Source organism: Dipodomys merriami, unplaced genomic scaffold, assembly GCF_024711535.1.
Source record: "Dipodomys merriami isolate MVZ:Mamm:240054 unplaced genomic scaffold, mDipMer1.0.p SCAF_14, whole genome shotgun sequence".
NCBI lineage: Eukaryota > Metazoa > Chordata > Mammalia > Rodentia > Heteromyidae > Dipodomys > Dipodomys merriami.
In genome coordinates, this window is record NW_027202715.1 from 39,969,483 (window position 1) to 39,985,801 (window position 16,319).

At 47.7% G+C, this 16,319-nt stretch overlaps 1 protein-coding gene across 3 annotated transcripts in view; it reads right to left on the bottom strand.

Annotated features, from left to right (window-relative positions):
• Positions 1–270: 270 nt before the first annotated feature.
• LOC138826197 (cartilage acidic protein 1-like) overlaps positions 271–16,319 on the bottom strand; it is a 146,271-nt gene continuing 130,222 nt past the window's right edge. Inside the window, exons 12-15 of one of the 3 annotated variants that reach the window (XM_070021360.1) lie at positions 7,475–7,620; positions 6,750–6,792; positions 4,441–4,584; positions 271–401 (exon numbers count right to left, since the gene is read on the bottom strand). In XM_070021360.1, coding sequence (XP_069877461.1) covers positions 367–401; positions 4,441–4,584; positions 6,750–6,792; positions 7,475–7,620 — 368 coding nt within the window. In that variant the 3' untranslated portion in view covers positions 271–366. Of the gene's footprint in view, positions 402–3,262; positions 4,015–4,440; positions 4,585–6,749; positions 6,793–7,474; positions 7,621–16,319 lie in introns of those variants that run through there. The other 2 variants (XM_070021359.1, XM_070021361.1) reach the window with 2 other exon arrangements.

A 16,319-nucleotide genomic window follows, 5' to 3' on the forward strand; every position in this document is an offset into this window, starting at 1 on the left:
ACAGCCAGTACATAGTATGTGTCTAGGCAGTGCAATTGAATGAAGAATCTGTACTTCCTTGGGTGTCAATGACTTGGAGATTATAGCCTAAGGCTTAAGAACCCAGGCTATGAGTAGGTAGTTTGGGGTTTGGATCACACTGTTTGCTGCCTTAGCTAGCTGTAACCTTGGACAACTTATTCTTTCTGAGCTTTAGTTTCTTTGGTAATAAGAGAGACTAATAACATTTGTCTTGCAGGATGGGTGTGAAGATGAATGGAGACACATATGTAAAGTTCTTGGCATAGTGTGAGCATTCTGTAAATGTTAGCTCCTTCCCCGAGGATGTTCTTTTCTCTTCTTGCTTCTCATCTTTCCTCTGATGGCCTACCCTTTGACCCCTTCACTGTTCAACAGCAGTTCTGAAGAGGACAGAACAGGAGTTGGCATTATCTGTGGTGTTGTTAACTATCTCTAGCCCTCTTGCCCTGCTTCATCCTCCTTCCAGAATGTGCCTGTTGCTAAGGAGACACAGCATCCACTCTTGGCCTCTGTGTCTGGGCTTCTGGCAATACAAAAGAGCAAGACAATTGGTGACCTTGGGGAGGAAGTCAAGGGGGTGGCATTCGACTTGCGTCCTAGGCTGGGAGTCTGGGTAGTATATGGGTTTGAAATCTTCTGGAAGAGCTCAGCTGGTTCACTGAGAAAATGAAGTGTTCCTCTTTCTGTTTTCATGAGGCTCTTGGAGGCTTGTCTGTAGTTCTTGCTTGGGCCATCGTCCAGCAACACTGATCTGGATGTGATGCCCAGACCCTAGGAGGGGGCCATAGCAGCCAGAGTGACTCATAATCAAACTCCTGGCCCTCAGAATGGCACCTTCCCAGAGCAGGGCTGGCAACTGGGGGAATGCTGGAAGAGGCCTGTACATGATTTTTCCCCCTATTCTGTACCAGAGGAGGATGCCAAGATGGCCTGGTGAGGGTGCTCTCCCCATGGGCATGACCAGATCTCCCCGAGGGCTTGGACATGACCACAGAATGACTGCTTTGATCTAGGCCCTCTGGAGTCTCCATCTCTCCCTTCCTTCCTAGCCTTTGCTTCTGGGCAGCATAAAAGATTATGGATTTTTCCTAAACCTGTTGGTTGGTTGAAGAGAGAAGCAGTGGTAGTTTGTGGCATAGATGGAGGAGACAGACTGCCTAAGATCAAATCCTGCCTTTGTCTGTGCCAGCTGTGTGACCCTGACAAACCACTTAGCTTATCTGTGAAAGGAGGATAATTACAACACTTTCCTCTTGGGATTACTGTGAGGATTAAGCAAGTTGGTTCTTGTAGAGTTTAGATCCTACCCAAACACCTCAGGCTCACTAACTATAAGCTATTATTGTCATCTTAAGGAATGAATTCCTGGGAGAGACTGTGTTTTTAGAGAGAATAACATCATCATCCTCAATCAGGCTTTTCTTGAGCCTTGGGAAGTCTGGTAACATGGTCCCACCTTCCCACCAGCTGGAACAGAGTGTAACTCCTGAATTTGCGTCCTATCTCGGGGATCCATTTTATTACTTTCCTGCCTCTGAATCTGTCCGCTGTTTTTGTTGGAATCTTCAAGACCAGTCCAAGACAGCAAGGACGTCAGGCTCCTGAGTGAGACGAGGCAAGCTTTCCTCACATAGGAGGTTCTCAACAAATGCTTGTTGAATGCATACATAGATGAATGAATGAGTGAATGGTTCCTAGTATAGTGACCCTGTGTCTAGGGGATCTAGCTGGATTTTTAAAGAAAGTTCTTCAAGTTCTCCCTTCCCACCCTTGCACTTGGCTCTTCCATCTGGGCAAAGGAAAGGGAGGATGGAGACAGTAACCACATTATCTTTGTTTGCCATTGTGTGCCTAGAGCCCCTCTCAGTCCCTGGTGTGTAGCAGGCCTATGTATGATCAATATTTGTCGAATAGATGAATGAATCAAATGCAACCTTAATTCCGAGCTGTGCTCTTAACACTTGGGAGTCTTAAATTCCTCTTTGCAACTCACCTGGTCCACCACCAAGTGGGGCTGAAATGGTACAGATGGGCCACTCTCTTGTGTGAAATTCCATGTGTAGGAGTTCAGGGCCTGCTCTGAAGCTTGCTGTCGGTCCAGAGCTCCTGATGTCCTTGGCAGGCTGTTTTACTGGTTGTCCTGCTCTGTAGTTCTTGTGCCGTTGTATGTGTCCCAGTCAATGGGCCTTGTTATCTTGTCATTTACCACAATCACTGCACTTGGAACCGCTTCTCTGTGGGCTTTGGGTCTCTACTTATCTCATGATCTCAGACTCACTTGTTCATTTCTAAAAAGGCAGCAGCTTTCAGAATGGCCAGGGAATAATCTGAGCAATGACAAAGCTGCTTGTCACCCTACTGACAAGAGGGGATGATGGGAAAGGGATCAGCTGGCTCTGTGACCTTGGCAGAGTGACCTCGATCACTTCATCTCTCTGAGGCCCTTTTAGATCTGTAATTCAATGGCAATACTCAGGAATGAGCTTTCTAGAAGTGGAGCGATTTTTAAGTTGGTATATGCTTCTCCAAGAAATTGAGGCTGTTTTCATTTTAAAACTTTTCATTTATGCTCCTGTTCCAAGTGTAAAAACAGCACTCGCTACAAGGAATTCATATTTTGTGATTTATTGGGAGTATTATTATGATATCAGAAAAGAGTAGTTTTTTTGTTAAATATGTTTTTAAAAGGCTTGCTGCATTCCTAAAGTGTGGTTTTATTATATCTTGGAGCAACTTTTTTTTCCCCCATGAAGAATAGATCTGTGATTTATAATGCGCCTTTCCTACCCGAGGCTGGTCATGAAAGGATTCTGTGGCGTTACATCATCCCCAAAGGGTACTCTGGCTGCAGGAGCTTCCAGGTTTCTAAGCATATTGCAAAGACTGAATTGTAAAGTGCGTTCTAGAAATCAAGATTGCCTGAGACCAACTGTGTCTGTGTCCAGTCACACAGGGAGGGGTCAGAAAGGAAAAGGCCTTTAGGAAATAGCAGCCCAACTCTCTTGTCATTTAGATTAGGGAAACGGAAGCCCCAGAATGATTCATTCCACATCCCATGTCTGGACTAAGACCTACCCTCCCGAATGCTACATGCATTGTTACACACACACACAAACACCTAAGCCACTGCTTGTGCCTGGAGCTAGTGCTTTCTCTCTACAATGATTTGTTTTCCAAGCACCTTTGGTGGAAGAACCACCACGAACTCAGCATTCCAACCAGCACATACTTGCCTTGACATATTTTTCCCTCACCAGTTAGGTGTTAAGATCCAGCAGAGTGTTTATTGGCATAATTTCTTCAGAAAAGAGGCTGGAGGACTTAGCAAGTTTAAACTTCAACATTTTTATCAAGCCCTTTCCCTTTCCATCATCACCACCAACCCCAACCAGACTTTTTTTTTTTTTTTTTTTTTAAACCACAGGAAGTCAGGGTGCACAAAGCAGCAACAGCATTGAGGTCAAACCAGCAGGCACCATGATACATGACTGAATCAACCAAGCAAGCAACCACCTGGAAGCCATCTTTGTGAAGGGCAAAATAAGATACAGAAGCTCCGATACAGAAAAGATGGGGCTCGCTTGATTTTTCTGAAGGAATGAGGGAGGTTGGGTGGGGTTCAGGACAGACTTTGCTTTTCTGTTTTCTCAGAAAACATGCAAAGAAGGGCTTCATAAAACAACTATGGTTGGATCAGTATCTCTCAAACGTCCCTTTTCAAAGATGGCCACCCCTGCTGTCCATTCAGAGGAAGCACACAGCAGAATCTACTGGGCATGGAGAGAAATAGGCAGCAGGAGAGAGATTTAGTTTTCCACAAACATTGTTAGTTTTGTTTTGTTTCGTTTTTTTTTTTTTTCTTTATTGATGGGGTTTAAAGTGCATATAACTGAAGGCAAAGTCCAAGGCCTAGAGAAAGATATGAGGCCCGAGAAAGAGGCTCAGAGATTCTAAAGGCAGTCGAAGAATACCCACCTAAAAAGGCTACTTGAGCTGCAAAAAGAAGAGGGCAGGGACATAGAGAAAGGGGTGATGAAGGGGGTGGGATGGGAGTGGAGGGAGGAGTTTGGGAGAAAGAAGACAAGGAGCAGTCAGAAATTCAGCCAAAGGTGACTCTTAGGAGCTAGTTTATAGTCCAGCTATGAAAACATGGGCTGACCTCCAGGTAGAAACACTGTTTTAGGAGATATGAGAGTAGTGGTAGCCTTGGGCCAGGGCACAGCCCCCTAGGGCCCTGTGCTTGGTGGAGGTAGTGATAGGACTTCCCCAGGCTGCTGTGCTAGTTTTCACTGGAGATACAAAAGGAATCGGTGCAAACTCTCTCCATCCAGGAAATTCAGAGGCCAAGGATCCTACCCAGAATTCCTGAAGGGCAACTTCCCTTTGCTACCCTATGGAGGCCAGGGGAGCCCCACTCACCCACACAGGCTGTTCCATCTTCGTTGGGCTCATAGCCCCGATTGCACCTCTTGTTTGTCCGGCACCTGTAGCTTCCATAGGTGTTGACACACACAGGCTTGTCTCGAGGGCACACGAAAGGGAACTGGATGCATTCATTGGTGTCTGAAAAGTAAGAGAAGCCACTTAACAGGGAGGTGTGAGCTGTGGGTCCTAGCTTAGGCTCTGTCTGCCCATCCACTCACTCACTGTGGACATGTCTTTTCCTTTGGCCTCCATTTCCTCACCTGAATCTCCTTGGCTGCCCTCTATATTTGACTTCTCTATGTTTCAGGAGGAGGGGACAGTTATTGGACTAGTCCTGGGACTTCTCTTCCATCTCCCACTTTCCCTAGGTGATCTTTTCATATGTGGATGATTGCACATTTCCCGTCTCAGCCATAACCTCTCCTCTGGGCAAAGCTACATGATCCAATCACCAACAAGCTACTTGGCACCTGGATGTCTAATATACTCCTTAAACTTCTTATGTCCAAAATGGCACCCTAGATTTCCCTTAGCCCTTAAACTTCTGCCCACTACATCCATCTTCCCCAGCTACTTCGATATTACCACTAGCTATTTAGTTGTGCCAGTAGAAATCAGAGTGGTTCCCAAGTCCTCCCTTTCCTCACGCTGTGTACAGTCAGTCCCACAGCAGAGCCTGTCTGTTCTGCCCCAGCGCTCACCTCTCATCTGTCCATCTTTCTTACTCCTCTGCCACCATCTTATTCCCAGACCCTACCACCTCTTGCCTGGATTTATTTCTTCAGCAGCTGCTTTACTAGCCTCCTGGCCTCCACGCTTCCCTCCAATTCAGTCTGCAATTCAGCAGCCAGAGTGATCTTTTAACAATGTAAATCACATCAGGTCACTCTCCTGCTCAGCTTCCAAGGGTCTTAAGAACAAAAATCTAGAGACTTAGAGTAACCTCAGACTCCTCATTGGCCTGGCCCTCTGCATCATCTCAGCATAGCGGCTACATGCCAGCCCCTTACATAGCCTCCGGCTTTCTGCTGTTGCTCTTCCCTCTGCCAGGAAAGCGATCCCCTCTGTTCTTCTGGAGCTGAAGTTTTCTTGCTAATCCTTGGGGTTTCTGCCCAGAGATTCCCTCTCTGGAAGCCCTCCAGAACAGTCTCCAGAGAGTACCTTGCTTATCAGGTTGTTAAACTGTCTTGCCTATCCATTCCATCAGAATGGATACCTGTCATGGTAGGTACTTGGCTACATTCCCAAGCCCAGCAGTATGCTTGGTGCCATGTAGGGGGCATATCAATGCTTGCTGGATGAGGAGGGGTTGGGTTGGCAGTCTGGAAGGGCCCTTCCAGAATATGCCTATACTGTTTTTAGCACAGGGCCATGATGGGGACACAGAAAATGTGTGTGGGGGGCTACCCTTGGCTTTTGTACTTCTTCATTTTCTGGTCCTTGATCTGAGTGAAGCCCTCCCCAGGAACAGTGCCTCTCTGCTCTGTACCTGTCCAAGTTCTTATCACCCCCAACTTAGACCATGCTGTCTCTAGGCTACCTTCTCAGACCTTTCCTAGACTGGTTTGGTGCCTCTGTTTGTGCTCCCCAGCTGCTGCCCTCACTCATTCCAGCCCTGATCCCATGTGTGGTCCTTGTTCTTCATTTGTGGGCCTCTCCACTGCCCGTAGGCTCCAAGGGGGCTGAGACTGGTTTCTTCCTTCTAAGGAAAGAGTAATTCTTGGCCTGGTTCCACTGCTGGCCATTGGGATAGAGGAGGTTGGGTTGGAAGTCTCTGGATGCTGAAATCCTAGGCTGCCACTTCCCATTACAGGTCATTGGGAAACTTTTGGAAGTTCACGGAACCCTCACACAGCTACCGCTTGGAAGCACCTTACCCAATACCGCACCAGCCTATAATCTTCTATCTCTCCATGACCATTCTCTGCTTCCTGTTTTTCCCCAATGTACCTAGCAATACCCTCAGCAATGCCTAGCCTTGCCAGCCAGCCTCCCTTGCTGGCTGATCCTCTGGAAGGCAATGACATGTGGCTGTTTCACCTCTGCCAGGGTGACACTTAACTACCATGATCTTTAACATCCACATGGTGGTGTGTCTCCTCCTCAGGTTTGTTCTCTTGGTATTCTTGGTGCCAAGTTGGTTGGCTGATCATTAATATTACTCCCTCCTCAGTAGTCATCTTGGCCAACTGGGGTCCAACAGAACCTTCCTCTCCTTCCTTTCGTTTCCCTCCCTCCCTTGTCTACACCCTGGACCTTGTTCCAGGTCAGGATGACACACCCTGGGGCCTGCAGGCACTCACCCATGCAATGGCCATTTTCCTGCTGGGAGAATCCTTGGCCACACTGTAAGTTGGGCAGAAGCAGAGACACTGGTGAGTTGAGAAGGTCCCATCTCAGATCCCTTCCTAGTCAGAGCCACAGAGCAGTTATCACTCTGACCTCAGTTCAAGGAACCTGGAGAAGCCTCTCCCTTTTCAGACCCTTGCCTTGCACTGAGAACGGGAGGGCTGGCTGGGATGGAGAGAACAAGAATGGGTGTGACTCAAACTCTGGCTCATTTTCCTGCCTATGGGATCCATGTACCTGAGCTGGAGCAGAGACTGGCCCAGAGCTGCTCCTCTGAGTCCTTTTCCCCAAGGCCCCACATTTAGGGCATATGAGGCCTCCCTAGAGACTTAGAAAGAACCAGGAGTCCAGGGGTCAGTTTTCAACCCTGCTCATAACTGGCTGTGTAGCTTCAGCTGGCCTTGGATGTTCTCTCTTGACCTCTGTTTTTCTCCTTTGTAAAATGGGTGGAAAGACATGTTCCCTGGCAAATCTCTGGGATTTCTATGAGAAGCAGAATGGATATGGGGGGCAGGGTGGGGGAGCAGTTATACCAACTACAAATAGAGGGATCATTGTGAAGCCTGCCTTTTGCTGAGACAATTTCCATTACTGGCCTCTGCCAAGTCTACAGATTAGCCTGTGGGGGTGGTGGGTGATGCTTGTTTTTCTGACAACGAGGCCAGATGCCTTGACCCACCTCCAGTGGGGCTGAGTCTTGAGGTTTGTCCTCCTCCCGGGGGTAGAGGATCTCCAGAACTGAGTTCATCTCTTTGCTGGCCACGCTGCGGCTCACCATCTTGCCATCTGGCCACGTCACCTCTACACTGCTGGCTTCATCCCTTCCTGGGGGAGGACGGAGAGAGGTCAGGAGCAGAAAGAGAAGGATGTTAGAGTATCAGCACCAAGGTGTTTCCTCATTGAATAAAAACACTAATTCACCAAAGGAGGATACTCTTAGGAGAGGAACACAAAGGCTTAATGGTAGGTGCATCTGATCAGATAAAATAATATCTATTGAAATGAACTCCAGGAAATGGAAACGAGTTTTTGTTTTTTTTTCCTTTGTTGCTGTTTTTTTTTTTTTTTTTGCCTTGTTTGTTCAAGGGGCAAAGGGTGTATAGAAATGGAGGGGCAGCTGGGCGCTGGTGGCTCATGCCTGTAATCCTAGCCACTCAGGAGGCTGAGATCTGAGGATCTCGGTTCAAAGCCAGCCCGGGCAGGAGAGACCGTGAGACTCCTATCTCCAATAAACCACCAGAAACCCGGAAGTGGTGCTGTAGCTCAAGTGGCAGAGCGCTCACCTTAAGCTGAAGAGCTGAGGGACAGCACTCAGGCCCAGAGTTCAAGCTTCACAACCGATAAAAAAAAAAAAAAGAAAGAAAGAAAGAAAGAAATGGAGGGGCAAAGGGTGAACAAATATAGCAGTGGTACTCACTAGATACTGTTGAAAATGAACTATACAACTTGTGGGGGGGGGACAGGAGGGAAAAACTAGGAGAAAGCAAGGGAAGGGGTGACATTAACCAAAAAGAAATGTATGTTTTACCTGACTAATGTAACCTTAATCCCTCTGTATATCACCTTTATAATAACAATTTTAAAAGGTAGGGGAATAAAGTGGGGGAAAAAAACCCTAATTCATGGAGCATTCTTCTAAGGGCTAGGGAAATGAATGAGACAGAGTTGAAGTTGCTCTTCCTCAGAGCAAAGCTGATCCATGGGATGTTTTGAGGAGCAAAGCCAATCCCCAGCAAGCTAGAGGCTTTCATTATATCCTGTCACTCTAGTGTCGCTGGCCAGGTGTGGCTGTTGAGTGACTTGGGACTAGAGTGACTGAGGAGCTGAATTTGAATTTTTTTTTACTTCAACAGATTTGCATTTAGCCATGCCCTGGCTAGTGCCTACTGCATTGGATTGCACCACTGTAGAACTTAACATTTTATCCAACAGACCAAGTGGTGTGAGACTGAATTTGGGATGGAAGGCTTGATTGTTGGCAAATTTTGGAAGTCTGGGGTTCAAATGTTGGCTCTACAGTTTACCTGGAATGTTGGAAAGGATACGGTGGGGAGCAGATGGCTAGGAGACATGGGGCCAACTTGTTGTGTACTCCTGGCTGCGCCTCTTATATTTCTGTTGATGGAACTCTGGTAGGGACCTGATCCTCTGTTGTCCCTGCTCTCCTGGGGCTTCCTATCTCCATGTGGGAGACTCTCCCCCTCCATGACAAACCAGCCAATCATGTCAGATATTGATAAGATCCATGAGGAAAACAGAAATAGAACAATAGGGTAGAGCCCCAGAGGATGCTTTGGGGACCCTTTTGTTCAGTGGTCAGTGATGACCTCTTGGGGAGGAATCCCTTGAGCTAAGCTCTAAAGACCTGGAAAAGATAGGTGGAAGGTGCTCCAGAAAGACCAGTCTGCAGAGTACAAAAGGTAACAGTGAAGCTCATGCAGCACTCGTGGTGAATCTATTTGCACACATCATCCCCAGAGCAACACACTACATACATCACTGGCAGAAAGCAGGTTGGAAAGATTTGTCAGGTGTTTAGGCATTGTCAAAGGCTGCCAGGCTCTTGCATAAGGAAGCAGGCGGGTCCCTGTGGCTAGGTCAGGCTAACAGGGATGGAAGGAGGACTCCAGCTTCCTCCTGATCACCTACCAGTGCAGACTAGAGGTGGGCATAGCGCTGGGGTGGGGCGGGGGTGCACAGGGTCTTGGAGCCTCCCTCAAATCCATGTGCTCTCCCAAACATTTATTCCTAGGTGAATAAAATAACACATCGCCCACTATTTTTCCCCCTGATGTGTATATATATATATATATATATATATATATATATATATATATATATGTAGATACTGTTAGAAAACAAATTACACTTTCAAATGCTATTGAATTCATAATGTGTCTTGGTTATTACTATCCACCAATAGATTTGACAATGATAGCTACTGTGGGGGTGGAGGGCAGTCTGTGAAATGTTGGTGTGCAAAAAGGGTTCATGCATACTTCAGCAAAAGGGATTTGGGGCCATAGGGAAACTTTGAGGAGAATTCAGTGTAGACATCCACAGTGGGGCAAGGGCCAGCACCGCAGCCTGTGGAAGGAAAGGTGCCCGTGCATCATTCTCCCCGGCCCCCAGATGTCAGCTAAGAGCTTGCCACAGTTCCCAGCTTCCTGTCCTCCCTGTGCTTGATTTCCTTTTATTCTTCCCCTTGGCCTCTTCCTGGGACATTCCAGTGCTGCTGCTGCTGAGCAGGGAGTTCATGAGGGAGGACCAGCTCCAGCAGGCCGGCCCTCAGAGTCAGCGAGGTCTGCTCATGGGAGGGGAATGGAGGGAAGCTTCCTTAGTGTCCTCAAAGACTCTCTCCTCCCACATCCAGCATTCCTGGTTCTGAGTTTTTCTTTATCAAGCTGGAGGGACATCTTAAGGCCTTATCCTCCACTCCCTCTGCCTCAGGGAAGGAGGGGAATGGGGCTGGGGAGTGCCAACTGTAGATATTTCCCTGTTTTGAAGTAGAGTGTGTGTACATGAGTGTGTGTATGTGTGGGCACGGGGGCTGTCCCTTAACCAGGATGGATTATAGGTGTGAGCCACCAGTGCCTGGCTGAAGAAGAATCTTGAAATGCAAGGGATTTGGCGGGTTTTTTTTTTTTTTTTTTGGGTCCGGTCGTGGGGCCTGAACTCTGGGCCTGGGCGCTGTCCCTCAGCTCTTCAGCTCAAGGCTAGCACTCTACCACTTGAGCCACAGCGCCACTTCCGGCTTTTTTCTTTTTGCTTATGTGGTGCTGAGGAATCGAACCCAGGGCCTCAGGCATGCAAGGCAAGCACTCTACCACTGAGCCACCTTCCCAGCCCCGGATTTGGCGTTTTTTAAGGGTAAACAGTGCTCCAATCAAGAAGCATATATAAAAAGCAAACGTTTTCTGTTAAAAAAAAAAAAAAAGGGAGACAAAGGGGAAAAAAAGCAAATGTTTCTCACCTAAGCCAACAGAACAGCTTCATGAATACATTCTGCAGGCTGACTGAAGCCACAAATAACTCCAAAGAGTTGCCGAATGTTCACAGGCTGCCGCAGATTTACAGCCTGCACTGGGCTGTGCCCTCCCTCCCTCCAGACCTAGGTAGTGAGTGAGCCTGGGAAGCCACAAGAAGACCCCACCTTCAATGCTCATTATTCTTCTGGCCTGCCCATCCTCACTGGTCTCTATTTCTTCATCTGAAGCTGCAGGCACTGGCCCACAGCTCCAGTGCCCTGGGACAAGAGCACTGCCCCGCTCGCTGGTCACCATCCTCACTCTTAGGTATCAAGCTAAAGGGCTTCCCTTGGTAGAATGGTGGACACTGACAATGCACCTCAATCTGTAATAAGTGCTTTATGTGTTAATACAAAGGATCCTCACAATACCCCAGAGGGAGGGGCTAGTTCTGTAATATCCATATTCCAGATGGGAACATTGAGGCCTGAAGAGAATTGTCCAGGCATTCGGCAAAGGTCTGTGTGACCCCAGAGCCTGTATCTGCTGTACCCTTATTAGACGGCTCACCCTATCTCCACACCCAGCAGCTATCCAAGCATTTTGCAGAGATCTAGGATTCAGCAGTGAAAGAGAAAGATCCAGGTTTCATTCTGGAGGAAATGAATCTCATGGGCACCATGGGTATATAATGAACTGGAAGGTGTAGCAGTCACACTGGTACTTGATGAGAGAGGCTGGCCATTTCACTTGGGTGTTGTAGGAAGGATAAGAGTTTGTGAGACGGCTTCAGGAAGGAGGGAGCCCTCCAGGCAGAAGAAACAGCCGGAGTAGAAGTGAAGAAGTTTGAGAGGGCATGTTGTATTTGAAGATGGAGACGTTCAAAGTGTGGAAAGCAAAGGGTGAAGGACAGGATTCTTGGGAGAGACTTCGGAGGCTTGTGAGGTGGGCATTTCATGCCCATTCTCTGGATGTGAACATTAAGGCTTACTGAGGTAAAGTGACTTGCAGATGTCTAAGCTAATCTGGAACCTATGCTCCTATCTTAGGCAGGCTGATCCCATTTCCCCAGGCTACTAGAGAGACTTCTCCAATGTTGACAAAGTTGCACAATTGAGGCACTCTGAACTCCCCCACTCTGGGCTCCCCCAGCTAGGCCTGTGTACAGGGGAGGGGCCTGAAGAAGAAGGCCCATTCAATAGTAAAGACACAGGTCAGGAGGAGCAGGGAGTTGCCTTTGGCTTTTAAAGGACAAAGGCCAAGGAGAACTGTGCTTTTCACAAGAATTACCAGCAAAACAGATGGCGAGAATATAGTTGGTGGAATATTTTTGCACTTTAATAAAGCAATTTTTATGTGGGCCACTGAATTTTCCTCCCCTAAATGAGTACCAGCCGGCTTGGAGGCAGCTCTGAGTCACAGTAAACAATTAGCTGAAAGGAAGGGGTGTGGGGAGTCAAGGGGGGGGTACATTGTCAATGCCAGGGGTGGGCAGCCTGAGTGGGTGACCCCAGTGGTGGCCAGCAGGGGCAAGTGGATTCATGGCGCTTGTTTGTATTTGCTGGGTTTCGTGGTGAGCTGGCTCAGCCCATTGCCATGGTGGGAGGTGGAGCGCCAGGGTGGGAGACTTGCAGGGGCAGCTCTGTGGGGGCTGGGGGCAGGCATCCAACACTGCTAGAAGCAGAGAACCTTATTTATGAAGCTGGCAGGTGGTCTGTACCCAGGAGGGGCACGGACAGGCCAGGGCAGCTGCAGAGGAACTGCAGAACGTGACCAGGGACTCCCCTGAGCAGGAGCAGGTCTGCTGTGAAGGGAGCATTATGCACAGTGGAATGGGCTCCTGGGAGGCCTGGAGGACAAATCTAGGCTAAGGTTCTGAGTTTTTATTATGGTGCAGTGCAGCCAGGCTCCAGGGAGGGAGGTGGGGAGTGTGGGAGGGAGGGGGGGGGCTCTAGGTCCTCTGGAGTTGCTCACACAGGTCTAGCAAAGGCCTGAAACATTCGGAGAGGCACCTGCCAGCAGGTGGTGAGTGCAACCCTGAGCCTGAGGCCAGACCTATGGGGGAAGAAAGGGCTGAGAAGGTAGTGGATGTGCTCATACCAGTCCAGCAGGAGGAGACAGCTGGGAGGGAGGACAGATATGGATGCTCAGAGGTGAGCTGGAGCATCCTGCATGCTGACAAGAGAGGGCTTCCTGCAGCCTTTTCCTCTCAGATATGGCCTCTGGGCCCAGCCTCCGCCCACTGTCCTTGCAGCCACACAAAGCTCTAAGGCAGGCCTCCTCTCTCAGACTCATATTTTGGACCGCCCCTTTCTCACCTCAGACTTCTCAGAACTGGAAACAATCTGGCTGTCCATCAACAGGGGACTTGGGAAATAAATTATGAATGCTACCACACAGTGAAATACTTTGTGAGACTTGGAGTGATGGCCAGGATGTATTGTTAAGAGAAGGAAAATGGCAAGTTATCAGAACGAGTGGAAGAATATCAGTACAGGGGCATGAACTCCAGGCTTGTACTCTCGCTTGACATTTTTGTTCACACCGGGTGCTCTACCACTTGAGACATACCTCTGCTTCAGCTTTTTGCTGATTAACTGGAAGTAGGAGTCTTGAGGATTTGTCTGCCTGAGCTGGGTTTGAACCGTAATTCACAGATCTAAGCCTCCTGAGTAGTTAAGGATTATAGATGTGAGCCACCAATGTCCAGCATTTTTGTTTTTTAAAAAATCTCAAGTAGTTCTGTGTGTATGTGTAAATATATATATATATATATATATATATATATATATATTGCATGTGATAAGAGCATATCAAATGCACAGACAGAACTGTGGAAGGCCAACCTGGGACTTGTATTTGAAGTTACCCATCTTCTCCCTCCCTTTTCTAGCCTTCCACCCCCTCCCTCCCTTTCCTAGCCTTCCACCCCTTAGTCTTTTCTTCATAGTACTTGATGTCATCTTAGCATTTTATATTTTCACCTGTTTAGTATGTTCATTGTTTATTCCATGTTTTTCTTCCTCCTCCTAGAATACAAGAGTACTCAGGGCCAGGCTCTTTGTCAAGTTATTCCTGGGCACATAGCTATTCAGTAAACATGAAGAGAAGTATTGGGGGAGGGTGAGTGGGGAAATGTTTATTTTTTACTTAATATTCCAGACACAATGGTGAGATTGTGGGTGATTTTTTTCTTCCTTTTTATGATTTGCTGTACCATCTAATTTTCCTATCAATATGCATTGTTCTCACAATCAGGAGAAGCGGTTGAAAAGGCTTCTAACAATGAGCGTCAACATGGCTCCTGCAGGGTTCCTGGTTTAGGGATGCTGCCCCTGTAGCGGACAATGCTGCCTTTGGCTTTCCTGGCTGTGGAGATACCCCTCTGTTCACCTTGCCCTGGGAGACCTCAGACAGCTTGGCCTGGAGCTAGTTTCTAGGCTTGGTTCTCAGCCTTTGTACTGAACACTCCCACCTCTGAGTCTTGTCTAAGGCAGTCTGGCTCCCGAATAGTCTCAGTTGCCGGCCCTGCCTTCCAAATTCCCTTCCTACTTCTGTATCTGCTCTTACTTCCTTGAGAAAGCTACCCAGAGTAGAGCTAATTTCTCTTGCTCCATCCTCTCAGTGCTTCTGGCTGGTGTGGCAGTGTGTCCACATCTGCCTTGCATGTTAGTTCCTGGGTCCACCTTTCCTTGTACTGTGCTGTGGTGGGTCTGGAGGGTATGTCTCTGCCTCTCCCATGGTCCCCAGGCCCTGCTTCTGTCTCTCTTCCTTTCTTCACTCTTCCCCAATACCTGGCCTTCCCCACCAGCTTCCTTTCTTCCTGCTCCACTACTGCGTTCCTTCAGCAGTCAGGAAGGCCTCATTGCACCTGCCCACCTGCCTTGCGGAATCCCAGGCTGTTGGTCCTGCCCAGCTGTTCAGGAGAATCACTGCTGTTCTCACCTGACACCCACAGGCCTCTCTTTGAGAGCAGTCTTCCTCCAAATGCCCTTCTGAGGGGAGCTCTGATTTGTCAGAGGATCCTGGGGCACTCCTTGGATAGTTTGAGCTAGAGTTTAAACCAAGAATAAATCCCATGGCCTTGCAAAATGGCAAGAGCTGGTATCAGGAGAGCTCTAGCCAGGTGAACATCTCCTGAGTGAAAGAGCACCCTGGATCATTCCAAGTGACCCAGCCAGGTTGCCCAGTTGAGGAAGTAGTTCTGTTAGCAGGAGAAGGTTCTGGATAGAAGGATCCAGAAGAGCACATGATGCATACCACTAAATAGCCCAGGCAGCCCAGGGGATGTGGGACAAACAACCTGAACTACTGTCTTGGTCTCACCACTGATTTTCTCTGCAAGCCTCAATTTCCTTTTCTGTCCAATGGTGTAGAGTGTGATATCCAGCCTGACATCTGGATGAGCATGCTACGTATAGACCCTGAAAGCCACCTTGGTACTTGGATGGCCTCCCTTGGGTCTCTGGTAACTGCGGGGAGGTGGATCTCTAGGAAGAAAGACAAGCTGAAAGAGCAGCTATTGGGGAGATGTTAGGATTGGTGTTGTAGCAAGTCAGGAACTCAGACTACAGTGGCCACAGCTCTCCCTACTTTCTGTAGGTGTAATCTGAGGCAATTTACATCACTCAAGCATCAGTGTCCTGACATGGCCTGTGAAGTGTGGATTATATCGAATTCATAGTTATAGTAAAAATGGATAGACTATCATCTATGCAAAGCACTTACCCAGGCCTGGCACTTATTAAGTGCTCTATAAATACTTTCTACTGCTATTTTGTAAGAAGACTGTATTTAAAAGCTTCTGTACCTTTAGGGCCAGCATGGGCAGTGGCTGTCTGAGGGGGGACAGCTGTCCCAAACTCAGGCCAACCCTCTAGCTATAAGAGCTTTAGAACATGCTCATATAACAAGGCCCTGGGTCCCTTAAATACTTATTGCTGCCTTTTCAGAATACACAATTACTGTGTGTACCCAATAAAATTTAGAACACACACACACACACACACACACATACATATGGGAGAAAATAAAACCACACCCTTGAGCAGGCCTGGGTTTGAATCCCAGCATTGCTATCTAGCTACCATGTGATTCTAGGCATGGCTCATTCATCAAGCCTGATCTTTACTTTTCCTACTTGTAAAATGGAGATGGTAATGCCCATCTCAGGGTAGTCATGAGGACCAATGAAATAACAAGAATAAAAATGCCCAGCACTGGGAGTGGTTCAAGTGGTCAAGAGCCTGCTTAATACTAAGTATAAGGCCCTGAGTTCAAATCGTAGTGCTGCCAAAAGAACTGCCAGCGCTGTGCCCATAGTAATGAGTTCACACTTACTTTAATTTCTTTGTTTTATTTCTAGGCACATATAATGTGTGCATAATATTAACACTGCTATAGGTTTATTAATTGGAGCACATATGCCTAATCTTTTTATATTAAAATCATATCACTTCATGAGGTGCTAACATATGGGAAGGTATCTGGAGTGAAGTGAGGAATGGTCAATTCAATTGCTTTCTGAGCTTTTGTGTTTTAGTAATGAGACTTCTG